This window comes from Plectropomus leopardus, chromosome 19 (genome assembly GCF_026936395.1).
Source record: "Plectropomus leopardus strain MGB_pleo_1.0 chromosome 19, ASM2693639v1, whole genome shotgun sequence".
Classification (NCBI taxonomy): domain Eukaryota; kingdom Metazoa; phylum Chordata; class Actinopteri; order Perciformes; family Serranidae; genus Plectropomus; species Plectropomus leopardus.
The window spans coordinates 11,972,084-11,995,991 of NC_142194.1; the positions used below are offsets into that span (position 1 = coordinate 11,972,084).

At 39.9% G+C, this 23,908-nt stretch overlaps 2 protein-coding genes across 7 annotated transcripts in view; both read left to right on the forward strand.

The window, feature by feature from the left end:
• LOC121958533 (zinc finger MIZ domain-containing protein 1-like) overlaps positions 1 to 16,688 on the forward strand; it is a 152,438-nt gene extending 135,750 nt beyond the window's left edge. For 4 of the 6 annotated variants that reach the window (XM_088070063.1, XM_042507502.2, XM_088070064.1 and 1 more), the window contains 18 exons: positions 2,960 to 3,095; positions 3,521 to 3,638; positions 4,472 to 4,689; positions 4,798 to 4,999; positions 5,953 to 6,228; positions 6,632 to 6,814; positions 7,465 to 7,542; positions 7,651 to 7,819; positions 7,905 to 8,046; positions 10,121 to 10,331; positions 10,563 to 10,668; positions 10,935 to 11,095; positions 11,210 to 11,277; positions 11,525 to 11,593; positions 11,677 to 11,921; positions 12,030 to 12,193; positions 12,500 to 12,766; positions 13,285 to 16,688. In XM_088070063.1, the coding sequence (XP_087926189.1) occupies positions 2,960 to 3,095; positions 3,521 to 3,638; positions 4,472 to 4,689; positions 4,798 to 4,999; positions 5,953 to 6,228; positions 6,632 to 6,814; positions 7,465 to 7,542; positions 7,651 to 7,819; positions 7,905 to 8,046; positions 10,121 to 10,331; positions 10,563 to 10,668; positions 10,935 to 11,095; positions 11,210 to 11,277; positions 11,525 to 11,593; positions 11,677 to 11,921; positions 12,030 to 12,193; positions 12,500 to 12,766; positions 13,285 to 13,392 (2,921 nt within the window). In that variant the 3' untranslated portion in view covers positions 13,393 to 16,688. The remainder of the gene's footprint in view (positions 1 to 2,959; positions 3,096 to 3,520; positions 3,639 to 4,471; positions 4,690 to 4,797; positions 5,000 to 5,952; positions 6,229 to 6,631; positions 6,815 to 7,464; positions 7,543 to 7,650; positions 7,820 to 7,904; positions 8,047 to 10,120; positions 10,332 to 10,562; positions 10,669 to 10,934; positions 11,096 to 11,209; positions 11,278 to 11,524; positions 11,594 to 11,676; positions 11,922 to 12,029; positions 12,194 to 12,499; positions 12,767 to 13,284) is intronic. The other 2 variants (XM_042507504.2, XM_042507503.2) reach the window with 2 other exon arrangements.
• A 952-nt stretch (positions 16,689 to 17,640) lies between these two features.
• Positions 17,641 to 23,863, forward strand: LOC121958825 (peptidyl-prolyl cis-trans isomerase A). The gene is made up of 6 exons (XM_042507965.2): positions 17,641 to 17,896; positions 18,071 to 18,101; positions 20,152 to 20,240; positions 20,327 to 20,423; positions 21,874 to 21,949; positions 23,396 to 23,863. The coding sequence occupies exons 1-6, from the start codon at positions 17,744 to 17,746 to the stop codon at positions 23,529 to 23,531; spliced, it is 582 nt and encodes a 193-aa protein (XP_042363899.1). The 5' UTR covers positions 17,641 to 17,743; the 3' UTR covers positions 23,532 to 23,863.
• Positions 23,864 to 23,908: the final 45 nt, after the last annotated feature.

Below are 23,908 nucleotides of genomic sequence, written 5' to 3' on the forward strand. Positions count from 1 at the left end.
TGATTGAATCCACATTCCCTTTTCTCCTCTGACGCCTCAGAGAGAGGCTAGAAGGAGGCCGGGGAAGCAAGAGGGAGAGAAAAAGGAAAAGTGAGTCTTTTGTAGTTGGCACAGTACAAAAACATGCACTGCAGATGAAAAGCATATGATTCGATCAAACGCACTCTGTGGTGGCTACCTAACCAAGCAGTAGGTAGGGAGGGAGGTAGGAAGGAAGGTGGTGAGGAGGGAAGTGGCTGGAGTCCATCTGCAGGTGCAGAGTGAACCCTAGTGGCCAAGAGCTGCAATGACATGCTGGCGAGGAAGCTCATCGCCGTCTTTTGTTTTTTACTGTAAGAGAATTTTTCTATAGTTTGCAAAAATCTAAGGTTGTCTCTGAACTAGAGTTTCAAATAAATCACATTTTTCTTTTTTTAATCTGCGCTGTAAAGCTTTTTTGCATTTTGAAGAGTTAAAAGTTATCTGCTCCTCACCTTGCATTACAGTGTGCATTTTAATTAACAAATAATGCAATATATTTTGCAGTAGGGGTTAACGGATATTGTTTTTTCAGGGCAGATAACTATACCGATTGTTAGAAGTTAATGAGACTGATAACGGATGTTTTGAAGCATTTACAATTAAAATGAAAATATTTCTGCTGAAATTTAGAATTTGAAATATAAATCCAACACAAAACTTGGTTTAAATGCCTTTAGCAAATGTTTTGTCTAAAACTGAAACTTTCAACACAGCAAGTTCCCGGCAATTTTTTTTTTTTTTTCATTCAGTAATTTTATCAGCGATCATTAAAATAAAATGCAAATACAGATAATTGCCCCAATAATTGGCCAGACAGATAATCTGTGGACCTCTATTTTAGAGGCTTTTGTCATTTTCTTTTGCCTGTATTATATATATATATATATATATATATATATATATATATATATATATATATATATATATATATATATATATTTTTTTTTTTTTGCCTGTATTTTTGTGTGTTTTTCAGGGTAAAGTCATGCTTGCTGTGGGATATAATTTCAGGTTTTATTGTAGATTGTTCTTAAGCTATTGGAAACAAGCCCAGAGGAAAGGAAAATTCAAAATAAGATCTCGTCTTTGTCCAGCTTATGTCTCCCAGACATACTTAAGTTCAATTTAACATCTATATGCGATTTTGGTCATTTTCTCATACTTCTTAAATTCAGTCTCTGAGAGATAGCATTCCTCTTGTGTCAGCACGGTCCTAATTTAAGGACTTAAAATGCTCTTTTATTCTCTCTCTCACTGCAGTGATCTGTATTAGTCTGAGATAGCTCAGCTTGAGATAACAGAAAGATCTAGACTAGACTAGAAAAATTGACTGGTTTCTAAATGAACCTGCAGAGTGTCAGAAATGTGTCGCGGTGATTAAATTCAAGCCTTAACTGTGTATTTTATCTGTTCTCAGAGTTGAGAAACCTCTGAGAAGCCTATGAGCACAGCAAAAGGTAGGGGTAGGAAAGACAGATCACAATTTTGTACTCTCCAAACAAGAAACTAATTTATTTGTGATGAGACAAAGAAAAGACTGTTGTGAGCAGCAATTCACCAGTACACACAGAGAATGAATAGAGAGACTTTTCCCTCGCTTTATTTATTTTATTTTTTTATATATATATATATTTCCCCCTATTACTGTGTCCCTTGGATGCATACTGTTTATGGTCTGGCACCTGGTCTCTACCTGTCTAGTGGATCATAAGTGATAATTGAGAGGAATTATTTCTATATGAAGCGCACTGTTTTTAAGAATAAGCCTGCAACAAGTATTGTAGGCTTTTTGCATTGTAGTTAACCTATTAGATTTTTTTTTTTTTTTTTAGTAGGGTAATGTCATGCTTGCTGTTGTATATAATTTGGCGTTTAGTTGAAAATATTTCTTGATCTATTGCAAAAAAAATCACCAGTATGCAGAACTCAAATCCTGATGGAAAAAAAGACCCTCAAAGGGCAAACAGATTTAATTAGTGCTGCCAAAAGGCAGCAGCAGTGCAGATGAGTGGATCCTACAATCAGATATAAAAGACAGCAAAATATTATAGAAAAATAATTATAATGGAGCAATAACTGCAAAAGAAGGTTTATATGTACCAAGAATCAGTCATTCAATCGGATAAAGTGGCGCAAAAGTGTCCAAGCAAATGCAGTTTCTGTGCTTTTATTCTGTTTGATTCATCTGAAGAAGTCTACATTATGTGAAGGTTAAGTCTCTCACTTTCCTGTTTGCGTTCGTTCCTCTATAGAAAGTCTTTTATGTCATTTGTCGATAAATGAAAGTGAATCTCAGTACAAAACATTGAAAGGTTATAAACTGAACAGAAAATGTGACTAACAGTAAAAATGCAGCTAATTTGCTGCCAGTATTGATATAAGTAATACATTTAACCTCTGCAATATTTCTCCTCTGAATGTATGAAAAGCTCCATTTTCAAAGTCCAATAAATCAAGAAAACATTTTTAGTTTAAAACGTTTTTATTTGTCAGAAGGAGAAACACTTCTTATAAAAGCAAAATAACTAGAAAATGATGCTGAAAAGACACAACAGTTTTACTAAATGTTCTAAATGTTCTCACTATTTTTTAAAAATTGGTTTCAAATGTTTTAAGTTGCATTTCCCATCTTGTAAGATGTTTAAATGTTTGATGTAGTGACGTAGTTACATGGATTGACAGACTGTGCACCTGTTCTGATTTGGCGGTCCAGAACTCCCCAAACGCCAATTAGAATTTTGCACAAAGACTTAACATATCATTTTTCAGTCAGGCCATTTCTTTTTTTTTCTGCCGCTTCTGTTAAGTTGTTGTTTCGCCCTCCTCTTCTCACATAATCAGCTTTGAGCTTTGCAGCGCTTGCAGTAGAGGGCTGTTACCTCTGCAGTGATTTCTCACAGGAGTCCACTGACGCTCTCTTCCTCTGCTCTCTCTCCAGCTCTTCTGTCCTCGTGGTGTGAGGAGCTGGGACGCCTCCTTCTCCTCCGTCACCAGAAGAACAGGCAGAACGAGCCTCCGGGAAAAGTGCCCATGCAGCCCCCCATGAGCTCCATGAAGCCTGGCCTCTCACACGGGTCAGTGTTCACACTGCTGCGCTTTTTGGCTTGTGTGTGAGGTGTGTTCGTGTGCGTGTCGGGTGTGTGAACAGACAGACCAGGCCCTTGGGGAAAGCCCTTCCTCTCCACATGAAGCCCGGTGTTCCTTATGGATCAGTGGCCAGACAAACTGCCAGACTAACTGCTTGTAGCACAGTCAATAGGGACAAATAGTACCGAGCAACCCCAAGTACATGTAGTTAATAATTACAACACAGTGTTTGTGCGTTTGAAGAGGAAGAACATGCTTTTATTGTGTAATCCTAACACTAAAACCTTTGTGTTTCCCTATCATTCAGCAAACGCAAACATACATACTGTGACTGTGCCGTTGTAAATATTTGTGCAGTGACGGAGGGTACGTTTTTGATTTACCTACGTGATGTGTTTTTATCCGTCCTCAGCAGAGATGGGTCTTTTCCCTACGACTCAGTTCCCTGGCAACAGAACACCAATCAGCCTCCAGGTTCGTTGTCGGTGGTGACTACCGTCTGGGGCGTGACCAACACGTCGCAGAGCCAGGTGAGATCGAGTACCTGACCAACGGTGTAACAGTGTTTCTGTCTCATCAGGGGACAGAGAAACCAGCAGTCACATATGTTTTGATTTAGATTTTTTTATGTCCTAATGTTAAAGAGACAGGTCACAACAAAATCAAAAACACATATTTCTCTTCTTAGCTGGAGTCCTCTATTGTTTTGCTGTGAGTTGTTGGGTGTTGGAGATACTGTGTTACAGATGTCTGTCTCCTCTCCAATATAATGGAACTATATAGCACTCAGCTTGTGGTGCATAAAGTGCCCAAAAAATGCTTACCTACAATGTCTCTTAAAAAATGTTATACGCTGTCTCATGTAGGACATTTAAGAACCTTTTGTTTGACTCAACTACACCCGCTAACCGCATCAGGCGCAGAAGGAGGAGTGCATCTACTGCTAGCTCACCTCGCATCAACATTTCGCACTGTCACGAGCACGAGCCTCTCATCCATGAGTACATGCATGTTTGCCTCTACACCGTGATACGGATGGCGGGTTTCGTTTGGTAGAAAGAAAATAGTTCCTACATGAAACTGCTAACATAGATCTGGAAAGAGACATTGCTGTTGAGGCTTTCAAATGTATTTTTGCCGCTTAGAGCACCACAAGCCGAGCGCCATCTATCGCCATTATATTAGAGAAAAGGAAGACTTCTCTACAGCCGAAAACACTGGAAAACTCCCACCAAAACAATCTAGATTAATAAATACAACTACTGGTAAGAGCTGAAATGTGTATTCTTGATTTGGGGGGTAAAATGTTCATTTAAAGAATCCTCCATTTACACACATTTATCTCTCTGTATGTCCACGTCAGGTGTTGGGGAATCCGATGGCCAACAACAACAATCCCATGAACCCTGGGGGCAACCCGATGGGCTCGGGTATGTCTGGTAACAATCCAGGGATGAACTCTCCTCAGTTCCCTGGTCCTCAGCAGCAGTTCCCCAACAAAGGCAACTCCAACCAGGGCTACATGCAGCAAGGCATGTACGGACGACCCAGCTACCCCGGAGGAGGAGGCTTTGGTGGCAAGTAAGTGGACAGTGAATTAGATTGATTATAATTGATCCCAAAGAAAAAATGATCCTCCAGCATGATGGTCTGAGCTCACTTTATATGTTGTGTCGCTCTTTGTCATAGTTACCCTGGAGGCCCGAACGCTGGACCTGGAGGAATGGGCATCCCTCCACACTCCCGTCCTCCGTCAGACTTCACCCAGCCTGCGGCTGCTGCTGCCGCCGCTGCGGTTGCTGCTGCCGCCGCTACAGCAACCGCCACTGCCACGGCAACCGTCGCTGCCCTGCAGGAAACCCAGAACAAGGACATGAACCAATACGGACCGGTAGGACACGACAAAAAACTGCTCACTGACTGACTGTGCCTGTCAGTGCTGCCAATAATACCAGAAAAGGAGGCTGAGAGAAGTACATTTAGGCTAATGAATCATTTTAATGAATATTTTTTACTTTGGTTGCATAGATAATGAGAACCAAAAATGAACAAAACTGAAATACATCTGCGTTTAAAATAGGTTCTCTATTACATGTTTCAAAAATAAACAACCCTCTTAAATTATAATTTCCTTCTCTTAATTTACAAAAATAAATTGGAATATAAACAGGAAGTCTTTTGTTTAAAGTATTTCAAATGTTTTTAAATCCAAACTATCTACTAATTTTAAGGTGTAGGTTCAGTAGATTCATAATCGCCAGCTTTATGTATTATCCCAAGAGCTCTTTTCTGTAGTTAAATTATTGGTCTATATTTGTTTTATAAATATTTCCCCAAATTTCGGCACAGTAAGACATATATGGCATTACAAATGAATGGTGCAATATATGCAGAAATTTCTTACCCAACAGCTCCCTTGTTTTATAAAAATAGCAAATGATTTAGAAAATCTTTTTTTAATATATTCCATGTGTGGCTTCAAAAATAGTTTATGATCTATAATCACTCTCAAAACATTTGTTTCATATATTCAATTTCAACATAATTTAATGTCAGTTTTATTTCACATTTTCCCCTTATACCACCAAACAGCACACATTTAGTCATATTTTCATTTCACTTATTGTTGATCGAGGCCAAATCAATATCAGAGCTGAAGGTAAGCAGCCGAGATGAAGCCAAAAGGCGCATTTAACTCCAACAAAAGCTAACAGGCACACATCTTTTTTCCAAAAGGGTAGAACATTTTGTGTCTTTTGTGACTTTTAATAGACTCTTTTCACAAAATTTGCCACATTGACAGTCAGCTCAGAGATGGCTGATTGAACCCATTTTGTCTTCCAGATGAGTTCCTCTTTCCAGATGGGACCAAACCAGGCATACAACAGCCAGTTCATGAACCAGCCAGGACCCCGCGGCCCTCCGTCCCTCCCCGGGAACATGGGCACTGGCATGAATGCATCCAACATGAGCGGGCCCCCAATGGGAATGAACCAGCCCAGGGGCCAAGGCATGGGGCCATTCGGGGCCCACGGCCAAAGGATGCCCCAGCAAGGCTACGCGGGACCCCGGCCTCAGGGCATGGGTATGCAGGGCATGAAAAGGCCGTACCCAGGCGAGGTGAGTGGATGTTTTTTTTGTTAAGATAAGATCAGACTTTAGTAATCCCACACCGAAGAAATACTGAGTTTCAGCAGCTCAAGAGTGAGAAGCAAAGGAAAATGCAAAAAAAGTGATTTGATTGCAAAGAAAGGATAAAATATTACAAAATAAAAATGAAATAATTTAAAATCTATATACACTGTATGCACCTTTTACTCAGATGCTGTATGCTCATGATTGATAGCTGGTACAGGATAACGGAAATACACACATGGCGTGTAGCTTGTTTACTGTAAAAAATAAATAAAATATGGGCTATAAATATTATTCAAATATGTATGTATATCCTGTGAAAGTTATTTTTGTTGTTATTTATTTATTGTTGTATGTGGAGTTTATGTGTTCATCACTGCATCCACAGCCAAACTACGGTGGGCAGCAGTATGGACCAAACAGCCAGTTCCCCAACCAGCAGGGACAGTACCCCACACCCAACCCCTCGAGGCCGCTGCCGTCCCCCAACTATCCCGGCCAGAGGATGCCGGGACAGCAGCTGCAGGGCCAATACCCGCCCCCCAGCGGTGCCATGGGCCAGTATTATAAGGTGCAGTAATATTACTATAGACCAGAAATGTGATGATTATTTGCAGGTTATAAAGCCAAAACCCATTTGTGTCAGCAGCTTTTGGTACCGATAATAAGGGTTAATTTGTTTACCCTTTTGAAACCTAAGAAAATTGACTCGATTTCTTTTAAAAACGTGGGAGGAAGGCAAGGAGCAACTTAACAAAAATGGCTCAAAAATGAGCAATAAATAAATAAAAAGTTACAAGAAAATTACCTGAAAATACGCAAACAAAGAAAAGTAAAGTAAAAAACAAAAACAAACAAGAAAATTACCTATAAAAATGTGTTAGTTTGTTTTTTTTCCTGTCCTGGCGGGGGTGAGATGCAGCACAGGACCGAGCTTGGAATCAAACTCACGGCCACTGTGGCGAGGACGCAGCCAACTGAGCCACTGGGTGCCCTTTCAGATCATTTTATTTCATTGTGACATTTTACTATTTTGGGGGGATTAGCAGGACATATCTTGCAGATTTGTTTATTATGTTTGTTTGTTTCTCCCATTGAAATCAAACCAAATTTTCTCAGGTTTCAGAGAACTAAATGCCTGGGAAAGGAGGTTAAACGTTGCACAAGAAAACTGATATTGATCCAGGTGTTAAAGGGTTAATCTGTTTTATCAAATTGCAGCAGGAGCCACCTTTCAATGGCCAAACGAATAACTTCTCCGGGAGTGGATATCAGTACAGCCAGGGGAATATGAACGGGGTAAGTCCATTTGTGTACTAATTTTCTTTCATCGCGTTGTCATTCTCTTGGTTGAGTTGTTTATGTTTTCATGAAAATTTGATTTATTAATTATTCTTTTCTATATAGCCACCCAGACCGGTGGGTAACTACCCTCACTCCCCGGTGCCAGGCAACCCCACCCCTCCAATGACCCCAGGAAGTAACATCCCTCCATACCTGTCGCCAAACCAGGACGTGAAGCCGCCCTTCCCTCCTGACATCAAACCAAATATCACCGCTCTCCCTCCCCCTCCAGGTCTGTCACTGAGAAATCTTCACAGTGAATTATTCCTTTAAAAGTTCAGAATCTTCTGACCGTGGCTCTTCTTCCACCAATGCAGCGAACCACAACGAAGAGCTGCGCCTGACGTTCCCGGTGCGGGACGGGGTAGTCCTCGAGCCCTTCAGACTAGAGCATAACCTGGCAGTCAGCAACCACGTCTTCCACCTACGGCCCTCTGTGCACCAGACGCTCATGTGGAGGTACGACATCCTGCGCCGAATAATCACAGTATATTTTTAGATACTCTGAATGGAGATTTTATCTCCTGCGAGAGATCCTGAATACAGAAATTTTCATTTTCCTTTTTTCACTGATGACAGTTGCAATTTTAGGGCTTTTAAATCTCTAAAAACAGTTTGCGTTTTGTATGTTAAAGAACCTCTTACCTCTCCAAAAATACATCTCTGGTCCAGTAAAAGCTTTTCAAAACAATTAATAAACTGTGATTAAAGTGGTTGATGAGATTAGATGGAAATAGATATATGAACTTTTAATTCCTGATACGGTTCTTGGGGCTCACAATGTATGTTTTGCAACTATTTGATCAAAACGCTCTTAAAGTAATTTCCTATGTGATCCCACATGGTGTTTCTTTATGGGCAGGGATCAGTCGTTTGTAAGCAAAGGCCCACTTCTGATTGTTAAAAAATAATACCTTCTTAAATTAATTATTTAAAAAATGCATAAAATGCAAAATGCAATGCCGTTGGGCGGTCTCCGTGTTGTGCCCGAAGCCCCTCTTTTTTCTTTGACAAATATTATTTTGGCTTCCTAACACATCCCAGCCGCACCTGAGGATTTCACCGTGTTCAAGACATTGTGCTTTTTTTCCACGCATCAACACATGTCACAATAAATCTAAATTTTATGTATTTAGGGTCAAATTTCTCCACCACACGCATCCATTTTGTGTCACTGCATCTATGTGAACGTTAGCTGGCTAAACGTGGCAAAACACACCGTACCTGATGATGTGTCGTGATTTCCGTGGTGATATTCAAACTTGTCACTAAAACTGTGAATTTTAACGAACATTTAACATTTAATTAACACTTAACATTAACAATTGACATTTTTAATTTATGTGAATTCTTGAGTTCATTTAAATATAACAATATCTATGAAATCCAACCTATTGGCAGTACCTCCGCAGCCCACTAGATGGCACTCGGAGGCCCACCAGTGAGTGACTTCTTGTTGGGAATTGCTGTTCTGGGGTCAGCTATTGCCAGTGGACCAGCCATGTGCAAACAATCCAAATACATGTGAGATCCACAAATTACCACTGGCAGAGTTGGGTGGGAAGCCAGTTAGGGATTATCTTGTTGCTGCACAGCTTGTCCTGCAGGTAGCAGTGGGGTAAGCACTGACGAGGACAAACTACGCAAAGACGATCGGCCAGTGAAATTGAGAGAGAGAAAAAAATGTGTTAATGTTTCAGCAAACATGTCGTCAATTGTTCGTTTTGGCCTCGTTGATAATTTGATTTTCGGTCAACAGGGAAATTAAGTTTCACATAAGAATCCTGTAGTCAAGAGCCAGTGGGTGTTCTTCAGTTCCTTTTAACCTTTGCGAAGCAAATTGAAAAGGCTGCAGTCATATTATGTGCAGCTGAGAAATGTTAAAAAAAAATCAAACTACTGCTATTCCCAGCTGACATGGAGAAGATCGTTCCTGCGTTAATTTTCTCTGATTTAGATGATTGTAATTCTCTTTACTCCTCTCTCAAGTCAGTCTCACATCCGCAGCTTATCAAGAGTCTCTGGTGCCAGATTGTGAGCTGACATCATCCTAAATTTAGCCTCCCATAAATGGTGATGTGTTTGTTTTGATTAGAAGATTGGAAATGACAAAATCTGACTGCCGTTGTCCTTTATGTTACATAATATTCTGTCACACTTAAAGTTATTTAGTGTTTCTTCTATCGATGGTCTGGCCAGAGGGCACTAGAGGAAACCTGGACAACTCAAATCCTTCCTTTTCTTTTTGTATTTATTCAAGACTTGGCAAAAGTCAATACAGTAGATTAGGTATTAAGGTTCATAACCTTAAAAAAACACAAAAAAGACATAATTAATATACTGGTAAATAACATTCTCATGCTGAAATGAATATTTTAACTATTCTATCAGCATTTAAATGTATGCATTTATTTATTTACTGGATTTATTTCTCTCTAATAAATCCAAATACTTTTATTTATATATCATAATTGAATAAATCAAATAAACACACACCCTATAAAGAATACCTTTTCTATGCTCGTCTGTGCAGATCGGACCTGGAGCTGCAGTTCAAGTGCTACCACCACGAAGACCGTCAGATGAACACCAACTGGCCGGCGTCGGTGCAAGTCAGCGTAAACGCCACGCCGCTCACCATCGAGCGGGGCGACAATAAGACCTCACACAAACCCCTGCACTTGAAACACGTATGCCAGCCAGGAAGGAACACGATCCAGATCACAGTCACCGCCTGCTGCTGTGTGAGTCTCCACAACTAATAAAAAGAGGTTTATGGACATCCAGGCTCAAAAAGTAGCTTCCAGACAAATAAAAGTCAGACATAAAAGATGATATTTAATGCCGAAGCTCAGAGGAAAATTAAAAAATGATCCGTCGGGTCTGTTTTTCCTCCGGATGTGCATGTTAAAACAGTAAACTAAAACACCTTTAGAGGATGTTTGTGATTGTGACAGCAATGTTTCGTCTTGCAGTCGCACTTGTTTGTGCTGCAGCTGGTCCACAGGCCGTCAGTTCGCTCCGTCCTCCAGGGCTTACTGAAGAAGAGGCTTCTGCCTGCAGAGCACTGCATCACCAAAGGTATTTCAGCACCTGTGAATTGTATTTTGTCTCCTTTTGTGTCTTTGTTTGCAATTTTGTGTTTTTCACTGCTGACTGTCTTGGCCAAGTCTCCCTTGAAAAAGAGATTCTTAATCTCGAAGGGGCCAACCTGGTGAAAGAAAGGTTAAATAAAATAAGAAATAAATACAATTTGCAGAACAACGCAGTCACATGTTGCACCAAAGTGTCCCGATCGTTCTCAGAGTTCTTGCTTACGCGATGTTTTTCTCTCTTTCTGCCTAAAGTTAAGAGGAACTTCAGCAGCGTAGCGGCGTCATCGGGGAACGCAACGCTCAACGGAGAGGACGGCGTGGAGCAGACAGCCATTAAGGTTTCCCTCAAATGTCCGATCACCTTCCGGCGAATACAGCTTCCAGCAAGAGGCCACGACTGCAAACATGTTCAGGTAAACACTGCAAGAGTAAACACACATACTGAGAGTCAAACGGAGGCCTGAAGGGAAGAAGCGTATTAAAGTTAGTGCACCGGATAACAAATGTCTTAATTTTTCTTTTTGCAGTGTTTTGATTTGGAATCATATTTACAACTGAACTGTGAGCGGGGGACATGGCGGTGTCCTGTATGCAAGTAAGTTTACCCAACTCAAATACAAAACAGTACTCGCTGTCTATAGTGTCGACTGAAGAAGTCAGAGCTGACGTCATGAATACAGAGTCAAAGTCTGTTATCAGTCTTACAGGCGAGTCTTAAGTCCTCAAACATGCGACTCAAGTCAAATCACGTGACTCAAGTCCCAAACCTCTGACTGACTGTATGCAGTCTTTGTGTCTGTCGTCTCTCAGTATTTTAAGCCTCGTGTCTCTTGTCTTCTCAGTAAAACAGCGTTGTTAGAGGGGCTCGAAGTGGACCAGTACATGTGGGGAATCTTGAACGCCATTCAAAAGTAAGTTGGAAACCAATTTGAAATGCGTGTTGTATTTCTCTTCATTTCCTTGTTTCTTAACCATTTCATCTTTGCTTCGCCAGCTCTGAGTTTGAGGAGGTGACCATTGACCCGACATGTAGTTGGCGGCCGGTGGCGATTAAATCTGACATCCACATCAAGGAGGATCCAGATGGACCGCTGGCCAAGAGGTTTAAGACTATGAGCCCCAGCCAGATGATCATGCCCAATGTGATGGAGATGATAGCTCAGCTCGGCCCCGGACCGTCACCGTACCCGTTATTATCTTCCCAGCAAGGCGGCAACAACAGCGAATACGGCAGCCAAGGTACAACGCAGTGAAGATCTTCTAAGTGTTGCATTGCAACGCTTCAAAAGAAGCATAAAATAACAGAAATGTTCTCATGAATTTATTGTTTTTTATTTTGTGTTTCAGGAAACAGTTATCAGGGGCACGGGAACTTTGACTTCCCTCACGGCACCCCCGGCGGTACGTCGATGAATGACTTCATGCACGGTCCCCAGCTGTCTCACCCACCTGACATGCCCAACAGCCTGATGTCCCAAGACAAGCCGCTCTCACACAACATGCCCGACTCAGTGAGTTCTCCCACGATCTCGTTCATCAGCTCTGTTTTTCAGCCTCTTAGTCTTTAAATCAGTTTTTTTTTCACCGTATTGTACTGTCTGCCTCTGTTTTGCTTCCTTGTTTATGTTATCTGTTTCCGAGTTAACTATAGTAATAAGTCAGCTGAGCAGAGCAGAGTATATACACCAAAGAAACACATATTTTCTGTCAGTCTTTAGTCTGAATGATTAAGCTGTTAAAAACAAACAGACAAATTCATCCTTAATTAGAATTACCGTTAGTTACAACTCTGGTCTGTTTTCCCCGTCTCTGCACAGATACCTCACTCTGCCGGCAACGACCAGTCGCATGGTCCTCCTCTGCAGAGCTTACATGCATCTCCTCACCCTGGGAGCCAATCAGGGCAGCAGCTACATCACAGCGGGCCTCCTCAGCCGTTGCGACAAGCTCCGCCTCCTCAGCAACAGCAGCAGCAACAACAGCCGCCCGGCCCTAACAACCATCCCCACGGCGACCTGGCCTTCAACCCCTCCAGCAGTTTGGACAGCCAAGCGGGGTCGGACATGCCTGAGCCATCTTTAGACGTGAGTTCATTAATCTAACAATAAGGCCTTAATACAAATGTGTTTGATCAATCTTTCAAAAGTCCTTAAAACGCTAAGACATGACATCATCCTTTGAGTTTTGATGTTTCATTTAGGACTGAAACTGAAAATCATAAATGCAAATGATCTGCTTTAAAGCTTTGTTTAATCAGTATAGCAGGGCACCGTGATTGGCACGGATGATTATTACTGTGGCACAAAATAAAAGACGTGAGTGAGGGAAACACAAAATCACCGAAAAAAACGTATTTACCAGTTCTGCTCTCCCCTTTTTTTTTTTTTTTGCCATGCCACAAAAAAGTTACAACATTTTGTGCAAAATTGCCCCCGGGTAACTAATTTCCCCTCAGTTTAATACTCTTGTAAAATCGATCTTAAGTTTTATTCCGATGGTATTAAAAAAGTCTTGAAAAGTCTTAAATCTAAGGGAAAGTTTAAGTCATAGATAATCTGTTTTTTACTTCAGCGGCTGACCAAACATTCCTCCTTCCTCACAGCTTCTTCCAGAGCTCGCCAACCCGGATGAGCTGTTGTCGTACCTGGATCCACCGGACCTCCCCAGCAATAGCAACGACGACCTTCTGTCGCTCTTCGAAAACAACTGAGGCAAATCAGACACAAATAAACTTTTCTGACTGCCTGCAGCTTCCCTGAGAACCCAGGGCGGTCGCTCAGTACTTGATAAACACAAAGATGCACTCCCTTTCTCTTCTTCCTCTTGTACAGTTTTCATTGGCCAGCACAGATTGACTGAAAGAGGTTAAAACTCCAAGACACGGCGGGACGCGGGGGAGGGTCCCCGCCCCGCCCTGCCCCGCCCTCTCACCCCGTGGCGATACTTTTGAACTGTGCAGCTATACTCAGTTGATTTTTTTACGCCACACACAGGTGTTTGTGTGCACATTAGGAACGTGTTGTAGCATTTTTTATTCATGTTTTGTTTCCTTTTGAGAAGAAAAAGGAATTCACTGTAAAAAAGAGAAAAATAACTGATAGAAAAAGAAAAAAAAAAACGGCGCTATCTGGCCAGTGTGCGCTATGTCCATAATGTTATTCCAATCTGAGAGGCCGCAGCTTCCCGGTGTCACAGCTCCATTCCCTGACTGGTTTGGTTAGCCGCACTGTTTTTGTCCGCCACACATCATTTAAAAGCACAAGAGATTCTGGCAATGCAAAAAGAAAAAAAAGAAAAAATTAGATATCCAAAAAAGTTTTTTAAAGAATTTTTTGCTCAACATTTTAAAAAAAAAAAAAATTTTGGGAATGATCGGCTTTGTCTACAATTGTGATACGAACATATTTTTGTCAAAAAGAAATATCCCCGCTTTTCAGTCCTCTTGAGGGTCGACAGCTGGAACGGAGAAGATTTTGGCCCCAACTAAAACACACAAAAAAAAGTTTATATTGCATACCAAGAATAGCTTACCTCTACATATTGTATAGTTATCACCTCCTGTGCAGAGGAGCGATTTTAAAGGAAAGGTACAACACGAGAGATTCCTGTAAAGATCCTGCTTCCTGCTACGACTCCTTCCACGCCATCTGCTCCGCATGAGCCTCGTGTGTCGGCATTTTTGCAACGTTGCATCTCTCTCCCTGTTAAATGATGTGCTGTTAACGTAGTCTACAAAGTGCATGTGTGCCAAGCCCTTGTCTAGTGCTGTTCCAAGTGGTTATGAAAAAAGAAAAAGAAAGAAAAAAAAGATAGTGTGGTTTTTATCAGTTGCTGTTTCCACAGCTCTTTTTTGTTTTTGTTGTAGTATGATTTATTTAACACTAACATTGAAGGGATAAAGCTGATATCAGCGATGCATTCATCATGTGTTTGCTGGTTTTCTTGTTTTCGTCGCTGCATAATTAATCCGTAAAATCTTTTTGGGAAACTGCTCACCAAAGTTAAAGGGTTGAGAGTGGCTTGCTTGGTGCTGCGTGTGACTGCGAGTGTGTGCATGTGTGAGTGTTTCTTTTAGGGAGGAGATGTTGATTTCAAAGATATAAAGGGTGGGGGGGGGGTGAAACCAGTTTATCCATCACTGCTGTTCAACAAGTGGTTTTTAAAAAGCAGTATTGGTGCAGACCTTTTTGCCACATTTGTTTTTCACTTTTCGAGAAGAGTGCTGTTCAGTATGCAAATGTATTATTTTTTAAGAAATGCTATTGTACTGTAAATATCATTGTGAATATTTTTGTATCATCTCGATAATGTCTGTCCTTTGATCATTTCGTCGTCCGACCTAACAACGTGCGCTCCCAGACTCCCCCATCTAACCACTGACTTTGTTTGTAACCAGCAGCTGTCTGTCTCGCCTCCTCGTCGCGGGGAGGGGGGAGCAAGTCCAAACGTCTCATAAGCTATTTCCTGCAGGTCGCCGTGCTTTCTAGTCACTTTCCTCCAGGTGCACTCTGTCACACACCTGTTTCTTTACACACAGGTGTGTCCCTCGTTTCCCTGTGTCAGCTCAGAGTGATTGTGTAGCATCATTTCAGTTTTCAGATGGCGATATTTTCTTCCACGCTCGGATGTATTTAAAAATCCATGAATTTATGTTAACATGAGCAGTAATGGTTTTAAAAAAAGATGTGGTATCAGCTGGCTTTCAGTGTAATTAGTGAGCTATGTGAATATCAAAATTGTTGCTAATTGTCAATACACAGTGGTATTTTAAAGATATATCACAACCATATTTTAAAGAAATCCATGATATTGTTTATATATTTTTGTTATAGAAAAATGTGGCTTTTTTTAAAAGCACGAGACCATATACATTTGTACCCCCTTTTTTGTTTTTTGGTAAATTATTTTGTACTGGTTTTTCTTATTATCTGTAAGGCTAGAAATCCAATTTCTTTCAACTGTAGCATTGTGCTGATTTAACCACCCTGGTTTTTTATGTAAACATTATTTTAAGCGTCTTTTAAGAAATATTGTTTGTTCCAGTTCAGCACCACTTGACATGTTGTTTCATATTTATGTCACAAAGAGACATCAAATCAAACAGTCCCTCTTTTAATGACACACTGCCGCATTTTTTTACTATCTGAATTGAAACATTTGTCCCACGGAAGTGGTTGTCATTTTATGTTTTGCTCTCCAATCTGGTGTATAAGGCAGCACCCCGAATCTGTAGTTGCACAATCACATTAAAGGGCCGTTTTTCGGGGGAAGTTGTTTTAAAAATTGAATACAATTTTTTTAAAAATACAGAGAGGAAGGGCATGTTCATCATTCTGGCCTGGAAAGGATGTTGAGGGCAAGGCTAGATCCGACGTCCCAAGGATGCCTGTATATATGTAAATGAATATAGAGACATGTGAACAGAAATGTATCCATTTTCCCTGGGAATGTGCATTGTTTCTTCAGAATAATAAAAAGCTTGCAACCCCTCTACTGGAAGTGGCTGAATATGGAAAATGTTAGTTAGTGTCTGTGGGTATCTCTCCGCATTTTGTTCCCCTCTCTGTAAAATACTTTCACCTCTTTTGTTCGGGGAACTGGGACAGCTATGTTTTACATGTAATATTTAGCCTAAGTGTTCTAGTCTGTCACCTGCATACTCTGAGGTGCTAAAGCTTAAAAAAAAGAAAAAAAAAAGGTTACAAAGAAAATCGTCGGGGAGAAAGGCGGTGGGAGGGACGGGTCCAGAAGATTGTAACCAAATCCATAGTTTGTACAATTTTTTGATATCATGAGCAGTTGGAAAAATGATACAATCTAAGGTGATTCATGCAATGTGGCCATTGTCTCTATTGTGTACATTGTATGTACAATCATTTCATATTCTAAACTGGTCAGAAAATAAAGGAACTAATTGTGATTTTTAGTCTTGCAGAACTGTATGTAGTTAGATGATGTGACAACCTAATATTTATCTAATAAATATGTATTCAGATGATACCTGTATGTCACTGTGGTCTTGTCTTTTGTGCACTTGCATCGTAGTCTGACGATCAGGTCTGCCGCAGGCAGAGGGTGTCAATTAAAAGTATCAAATTGTACTCACGTTTTGAATTAATATAGCCTAAGGTCAGCTTGCCCTTATGTAAAAATAATATGAGCCCGTGTTAATTAGCCTGTAAAAACCTGGGCAAATTGACTTAATTTCTTTCATAATAATGGGAAGAAGGCAATGAGCAATTTAAGAGGTAATGATCCCCCAAAATTTGCAAGAAATTGATAAAAAATTACAAGAATATTACCTAAAAGTAGCATAAATAAACATGGGAAAGTAAAAACAAAACTAAAAACAAGGAACTAATAATAATAATAATTATTATTATTATTTTATTAATATTATTAGTATTAATTTGCTTATTTATTTAAGAAACAACATTACATTTAAAAAAAATTATACATGAGGTACATATTTACAGGGAGTCTGCTCTTTTTAACATATTTTCATTTTAAAAAACCGATAAAATCAATCAAGTGTTTGTGATCTTTGTCCATCCTGCACTGTGATTGGCTATTAAACACTATGATGTCACCATTAAAATAAGAAATTACTGTTGCAGCTACAGATACAAATGAAACCGAAACGGAATTAAATTAACAAAAGAAAAAGAAAAAAAAAAAAAAAAAGGAAAATGTCCTTTATTCTGAAGGTGACTTTTTGAGGTGCCATTGTTGTAGTTCTTGATTTAAAAAAAAAAAAAAAAAAAAAAAGTCCAATGTCTGATTCGGAGTCTGCCCATCGCTGCTTATGAATGAGGAATTTCTCATTAATAAAATTAGTTGAACAAAAAAAAAATGTCTTTTTAACCTTATGCGTAATGGTGTAATCCCCCATTTATGTATCATAGTGGTAATCTCGCGATACTTTAACCAGCGCCGCTCAAAGACAAAATGTGCTTCCGGTCGTGGTTGAAAAACTTCCTCCTCTCTCATAAGCGTGACTGAGCGTGACACTTGTCCGCTGCCGACCGGAGTGCACCAACTGAGCCACATTATCCTTGAAAATGTTGCTTTTATCAAACAGAGTAAAGTTTTGTTCGCTGGCGTTTACCGCCGCGCGCCTGTACAGCAGCGGCCCCGCGACTGCCAACAAAAACCCGACGGTTTATTTTGACATTTCTGCAAACAACGAGCCTCTCGGCAGGGTTACCTTTGAGGTGAGATAAAAACAGCACTGGCTTTTATTTTCGGTTTGGTAATATTTGCTTTTGAGACAAAATTCAAAAGTCTTTACAGCCGTCCGGTGTCCGGTCCCGGTCCCGGTCTCTGACGGTCTGTGAGCAGAGGACAAGTTGTTCACATTTGACCCTGAGGCGTTTTGTCTTTTGCAGCTCAACGCTGAAGTCGTGCCAAAGACCGCAGGTCAGTACAAGTACTTTCAGAGTGTTTCAGTTTTATTTTTAACCTGGTGCAACTGGTGCACATGAAAAGTTAAGATTTAGGGACTGTTCGTTATTTATGAGAGGAGCGGGGACGGTGCAAAACAGGGGATGCACTTTAAAAAAAAAAAGTACGTACTGGAAAAATGTGCATGTTTTCTATTTTGCCTTAGGGAAGGGAGATATATAAGGCTGTGTTTATTCATTTATTTATTTATTTTTGCCACAATTACATTATTTATAATAGCCAGAAGCTGTAAATTGAGAAATTAGCGTTGGATTTTCACATTTCTGACAGTCTTTGGACACATCATGCAAAACAAATGCTTCAGTCAGCTAAAAAAAAAAACATAAACAAATCTGAGCTTAAAATTGTTATTTCAGTAAATCCCTTTATTATATGGCTTATTTAAAATTTAAAATAAATACATTTGTAATAATAATAAATAATACAGAGGCTCTGATTTCAAACATGAAAGGGTCAGGTCTTAAAAACTAACCTCTACCTCCTTTAATAAGTAACAAACAGTCCCTTATAGACTTTGATGCATTTCTATAGACTTTTTTTCATAATTACAATACAATACATTTCATATTGTATGTTACGTCATCGTTTCTTTAAGAAATCAACTGTCATCATTTCACCCTGTTGAAGTTACTCCTCCACAAGTTAAACTAAGTCACATACGTTTGTCATCGCATGAGATGTTGCGCCCACACAGACTTATTCATTCGCTTTATGCATTTCTGTAGATTAAAATACCCCAAAATTATATCAAGTAGTCAGACTTAATCCAACCATTTAAACTCCTACCTTACAGCAGTAAAATGCAACATGCACATTAACAATAACATTATTAATATTTATCCCAAAACATCATATGATGAATGAATGAGTACTTTTACTGACTGTGGCTGCAGTCAGAGATCATTTTGCTGTTTGACACTTATGTGATTATTCAGGGCTGTGTGAAAGTAAATCAACTCCCATTTTTCTGACTGATTAGTTGATGTAATTGAAAGTTACTCCTCTATTTTCATTTACAGGATTCCTGCGCAGTATAAAAAGTATGGAATTTAATTTGAGTATTTTCCAGGCCTTGATTAGTACGAAAAACAGAAAACGGAGTATGGAAAAATATGTGTTTCTACACTGTTATCCCTAATATAAATTTCAGAATTTCTAAAACACATTAATCATACATGAAGAGCTCTTTTCATGGTGTTTTGAGCAGCCAGCACACCCAAAATGTTTCCTCCTGTGTGTGAGAGGGTGTTGGCTGACTTGATGTCAAGACGAGAAATGTCGTATGTGACTGACATCACGCGTCAGAAAGCGTACAGCTTGGCATGGTTTCAAATTTTTGAGGTGTTACTGCAAATTCAATACCTTACTTTTAATATCAGTGCCAACATAATACATTTTGGCACCTTATTTTGAAAATTCTAACATGTTTTTCTACCAAAATAAACAACCTTTACTCTCACAAAAGAAGCCGTAACTTTCAAACGTTACATTTTGTCTCGACACAAACAGCCGTATGTGAAAAAATCCAAAGATTTTTTATTTTAGTTGTGATCTCCCTGATCAAGATCAAATAATCAAGATTATGAATTTCAGCAGATATTCAATTCCACCTTTTCGTACTTAAAAGTTTGTGATACCTGATGCTTTGGATACTTTTTGTTTGGTTTATAGAGGTATTGATGTAAGATTGATACCAGCCCTAAAAAGCAACTAATCTGTAAAAACAAACTGTGTTTTAACTTTAAAAAGTTACATTTTTAAGTTGATTAAACTTGAGAAGACACATTAAGATCATGTTATAGTCCTTCAACTTATCTTTCAAATTCAGTCAACTTAACAAAAGTAAGCACACTCACTATTTTCAAGTTAAAATAAGTAGTTTTTTCTTAAACTTTCTGAGAAAAAGATAATTGGGATACAGTTTTTTTGTATTTTGTTGCTGCTTGAGGAATCGCCGACCTGTGTATTCGTTGTGGAGAGACTTTGACACAAATCTTTGTTGCAGAGAACTTCAGAGCGCTGTGCACGGGCGAACAGGGCTTTGGTTACAAGGGATCCACTTTCCACAGAGTGATCCCTGATTTCATGTGCCAGGTAGGTTTTTTCCTTTTCTTTAGTGTCTTTTTTGCGTCCAGCATTGCAGCTGTTACAGTGAAGACAGTGATGTGTTATCTTTTCAGGGTGGAGATTTCACAAACCACAATGGAACCGGAGGGAAGTCGATCTACGGATTGAAATTTCCTGATGAGAACTTCAAGCTGAAGCACACTGGACCTGGTAATCATCTCGACTACGTTTCCAGACGCAGAATGTCAAATTCCCATTTTTCTTAAATACGTTCAGGGCGATTCAGGTTCGTGCTCCAACCGTTCAAATCTTTCCTCTGATGTAACAAACAGCAGCATTAACATAGTTGGCTGAATCACTCCAGAGTGTAATGAGATTTAACGGCGCTGTGGGACAGACGGGGCGCTGTGACACTACACGGGACAGTGCAAATGCTTTGAGAGTCACACTGGAGTAGCTGCAGTATTTTTGGCGGACAGATCAGCTGGTGATTTTCAGGAAGTTTTCTCAACAGCAAAGTATTTGAAACCAGGTTGGCACATATTTTCATTTTGTCCGGAGCCCAAATCAAACACCAGGAACAAATGAAATACTGAACATGTTGACAGAAATGTTAAGGATTAAGAAAATCCGTGGCCAGTGTGAGCACCGTCTTTAAGAGGGTCACTCAAAATTTAACCTTTTGAAACCTGGAATGAGAGATGTCTTACAAAGTGCAAGAAATTAGGGAAAGGGGACAAGCAAATGACCTGAAAGTTAGTATTATTATAATTATTTTGGGTTGGTTTTTTTTTGTTTTGTTTTTTTTTAGGGAGAGAAAGAGCAAGATTGAGGTAGAAATTATTAGTAGTTTATAATCTTTTTTTAAAGGACAGACTGTCCAGAAAATATATGTATCATTATTATTATTTTTAACTCTGTTATCCATTTTTATTTGTTTTGCTCACTTTTCCTGTTTTTTTTTTAATTATTATTTTAATTTTAATTTTTACCGTTTTCCTCGCCTTTTTTTAATTTTCCTGTAACTCCTAACTTCCCCGTGTTTTTGAAAGAAATCAAGCCAAATAGCTCAGATTTCAAAGGGTTAGTCAAAAGGAAATTAGGGACAACTCAGTTTGTTTTGCTCATTTTAACCACCAGGTGGCAGCACAATGCAACTAGTGTTTGAATGATCTGTTCTGAATTACCGTTGTGGAGTTTTAGATGATGATGAAATTTGTTTCCCTCGGTGTGTCTTTTCAAAACAGAAATGTAGACTTGTTATAGTAGAAGCACAGATGTTACTAATAACATTAACAATGGCTGTTTTCTATGAAGTGTCCCAGTAAGTCCTGACAGGGATTGTAATACCAGGACTCTGAAACTCAGCAGCTAAATGGAATTCAGCCATCAGTTATTGTATTATTTACACTCGAGCTCTCCCTGCTGTGACATGTCCAAATGTCTCCTGTGTCCATGAGGTTAAATTTGTCTATTTACTTTTCTTTGTAGCTCAGGTGAATGTTAACTCTGCGGCCATGTTTTAAAGGAATACTACGCTCACAAAATGCCAATTTGGAAATCAACATAGTTTTTCTTGAGTTCCTCAACAGGAAATGGCACTTTAAGATAAATGTGTGACGTGTTTTGAAATAATAACTTCAGTATTGCTGTATTGTAGGTATCTTGTCTATGGCCAACGCTGGACCCAACACCAACGGATCCCAGTTCTTCATCTGCACCACCAAAACAGAATGGTACGTGCTGATTTATTTTATAATTACATCTGTGTATTTTAAAGTACAGATTAAAAGAAATGTGTTTATGTCGCGTGAAAACTTGAAATTCTTCATATGCAAACACAAAAATCAGGACAAACAAAAATAGCTCAGGATTTGGATGCAGGTGCACAGCTTTAAAGTCCAACACAACACGGACAAAGACAGCAGCCATTATTGTTGCGTCTCCTGTAGGGTTCGGCTGATGTAAAAAATGTCTAACCGGTTTGTTATTAAGCCAAACACCGGACTGATATACCGAATTTTACAACTTAACATCTCACAATCGTCTGACTGTGGCGTTGCTTTCTGTCCACACTGAATCCGTTAAAACTTCTCCTACGTCGTGTAAATAAAGTTATGCAAATTTAAAGGCGGGGCCACCTGAGTGACAGGCTGTCTGCTACCGTCAGATCCGCCCCTCGCTCCTCCACAGCTCCACCCTCTCATTCAAACATGGTCACTTCTGGCTTCAAAAAAAGAAGATGACAACAGCCGAAATGCTGAACTCAAGGCTTCCTAACGGCAGGAGGGCTGTACCTGACTGAGGATCAGATTTGGCATTTCAATATGAATATCGACGATTCATTTTGTTTTCAGTACAAAGTTTTAAAGTTTGAATGGGCTCCACAGCAGCATTCACGTCATATAGCAAACAAGCTAACAGCACCAAGGATGGATCGCACATGAGCAACAACATTTATTGCCAACATTAAATATCAATAAAAGCCACAGACTCTTTAAGATGAACTTGCTGTGAGCTGTAAATTTACCACCTCTTCACCTGACGCTGCAGTCACGCTCTCCCTCTGTGCCGCTGCCTGCCCGTCCGCAGCTGCAAAGAGTAGTGTGAAAGTCAAGAGCACTCACTCTGCAGCAAAATCTGGGAACCAAACTATCCCCAGAAGAACACCACACAGAAAAAAACGACTGCTCGACTTGGAGCAACCTATTTCGATTGTGATCGTCCGACTTCCAAGGGGCAGCCTTAAACAGCAGTCCACAAACCAATGTGTGATGTCTCAGTATCGATGGCCATTATTCACACAGTCTATGCTCCTCACAAAAAGTGTCTTTTTAATTTACACCCTTCTTTGAAAGTAGTAATCTGATGCAGATTTCTTCCTTCTTTGGAAGGCTGTAGCTTTCTAAATATGCATTTAGTCATGTCCAGTTTTTGTGAAAATGCTGTTTCAGAGGATTTTTCCCACACTGCTGGGAATATAACTATTATTGGAAGCTGTGAGTTCTTGTAGCAAAACAAAAGATCTGTGAGGATTTGAACGTTGGCCTAAAATAGCAGAACCGGCGCAGAAAAAGTGGCATCACCCAACAGAAAGCCGTCAGTCAAACCCTGCTGGGCGCATCGTGGATTGTCTCACAGTCCGGGGGCAGCGATAATAAACCTCCTCTTTCTTCATCCAGGCTGGATGGCAGGCATGTTGTCTTTGGCATTGTGAAGGAGGGGATGGACGTGGTCAAGAAAATGGAGGCTCTGGGTTCACGGTCTGGGCGACCCTCCAAGAGGATCACTATCACAGACTGTGGAGAGCTGGATTAGACTGCGAGCTGTGGACACGCTCGCAGTCTCATCTCCTGCTGTAATTCCAGTGCGTGGGTCCGAGTGAAAGAGGCTCTTTCTTCAGCCGTGGCACAGAGCGCTGCGTCTGTGCTGCCAGTACATCACCTCAGAGTCTCACTCACTTTTCTGTTGGTGCTTAGGTTTTCTTCAGTTAGCAACTAACGCACTTAACTGTCACGGTATAAAATGTGAATTTATGTCATAAAATGTAACATTACGGGTTCTTTAGTATTTCAAGTGAGGTATTAATACAACTGGTTTGGGGAAAAAAAGACATTCATAAGCAAAAAATAAACTTTTTTTCTAAATAAGTGAGCTTGTTCTTGCCATCTGTTTTTATGCTGCGTGAACTTAGA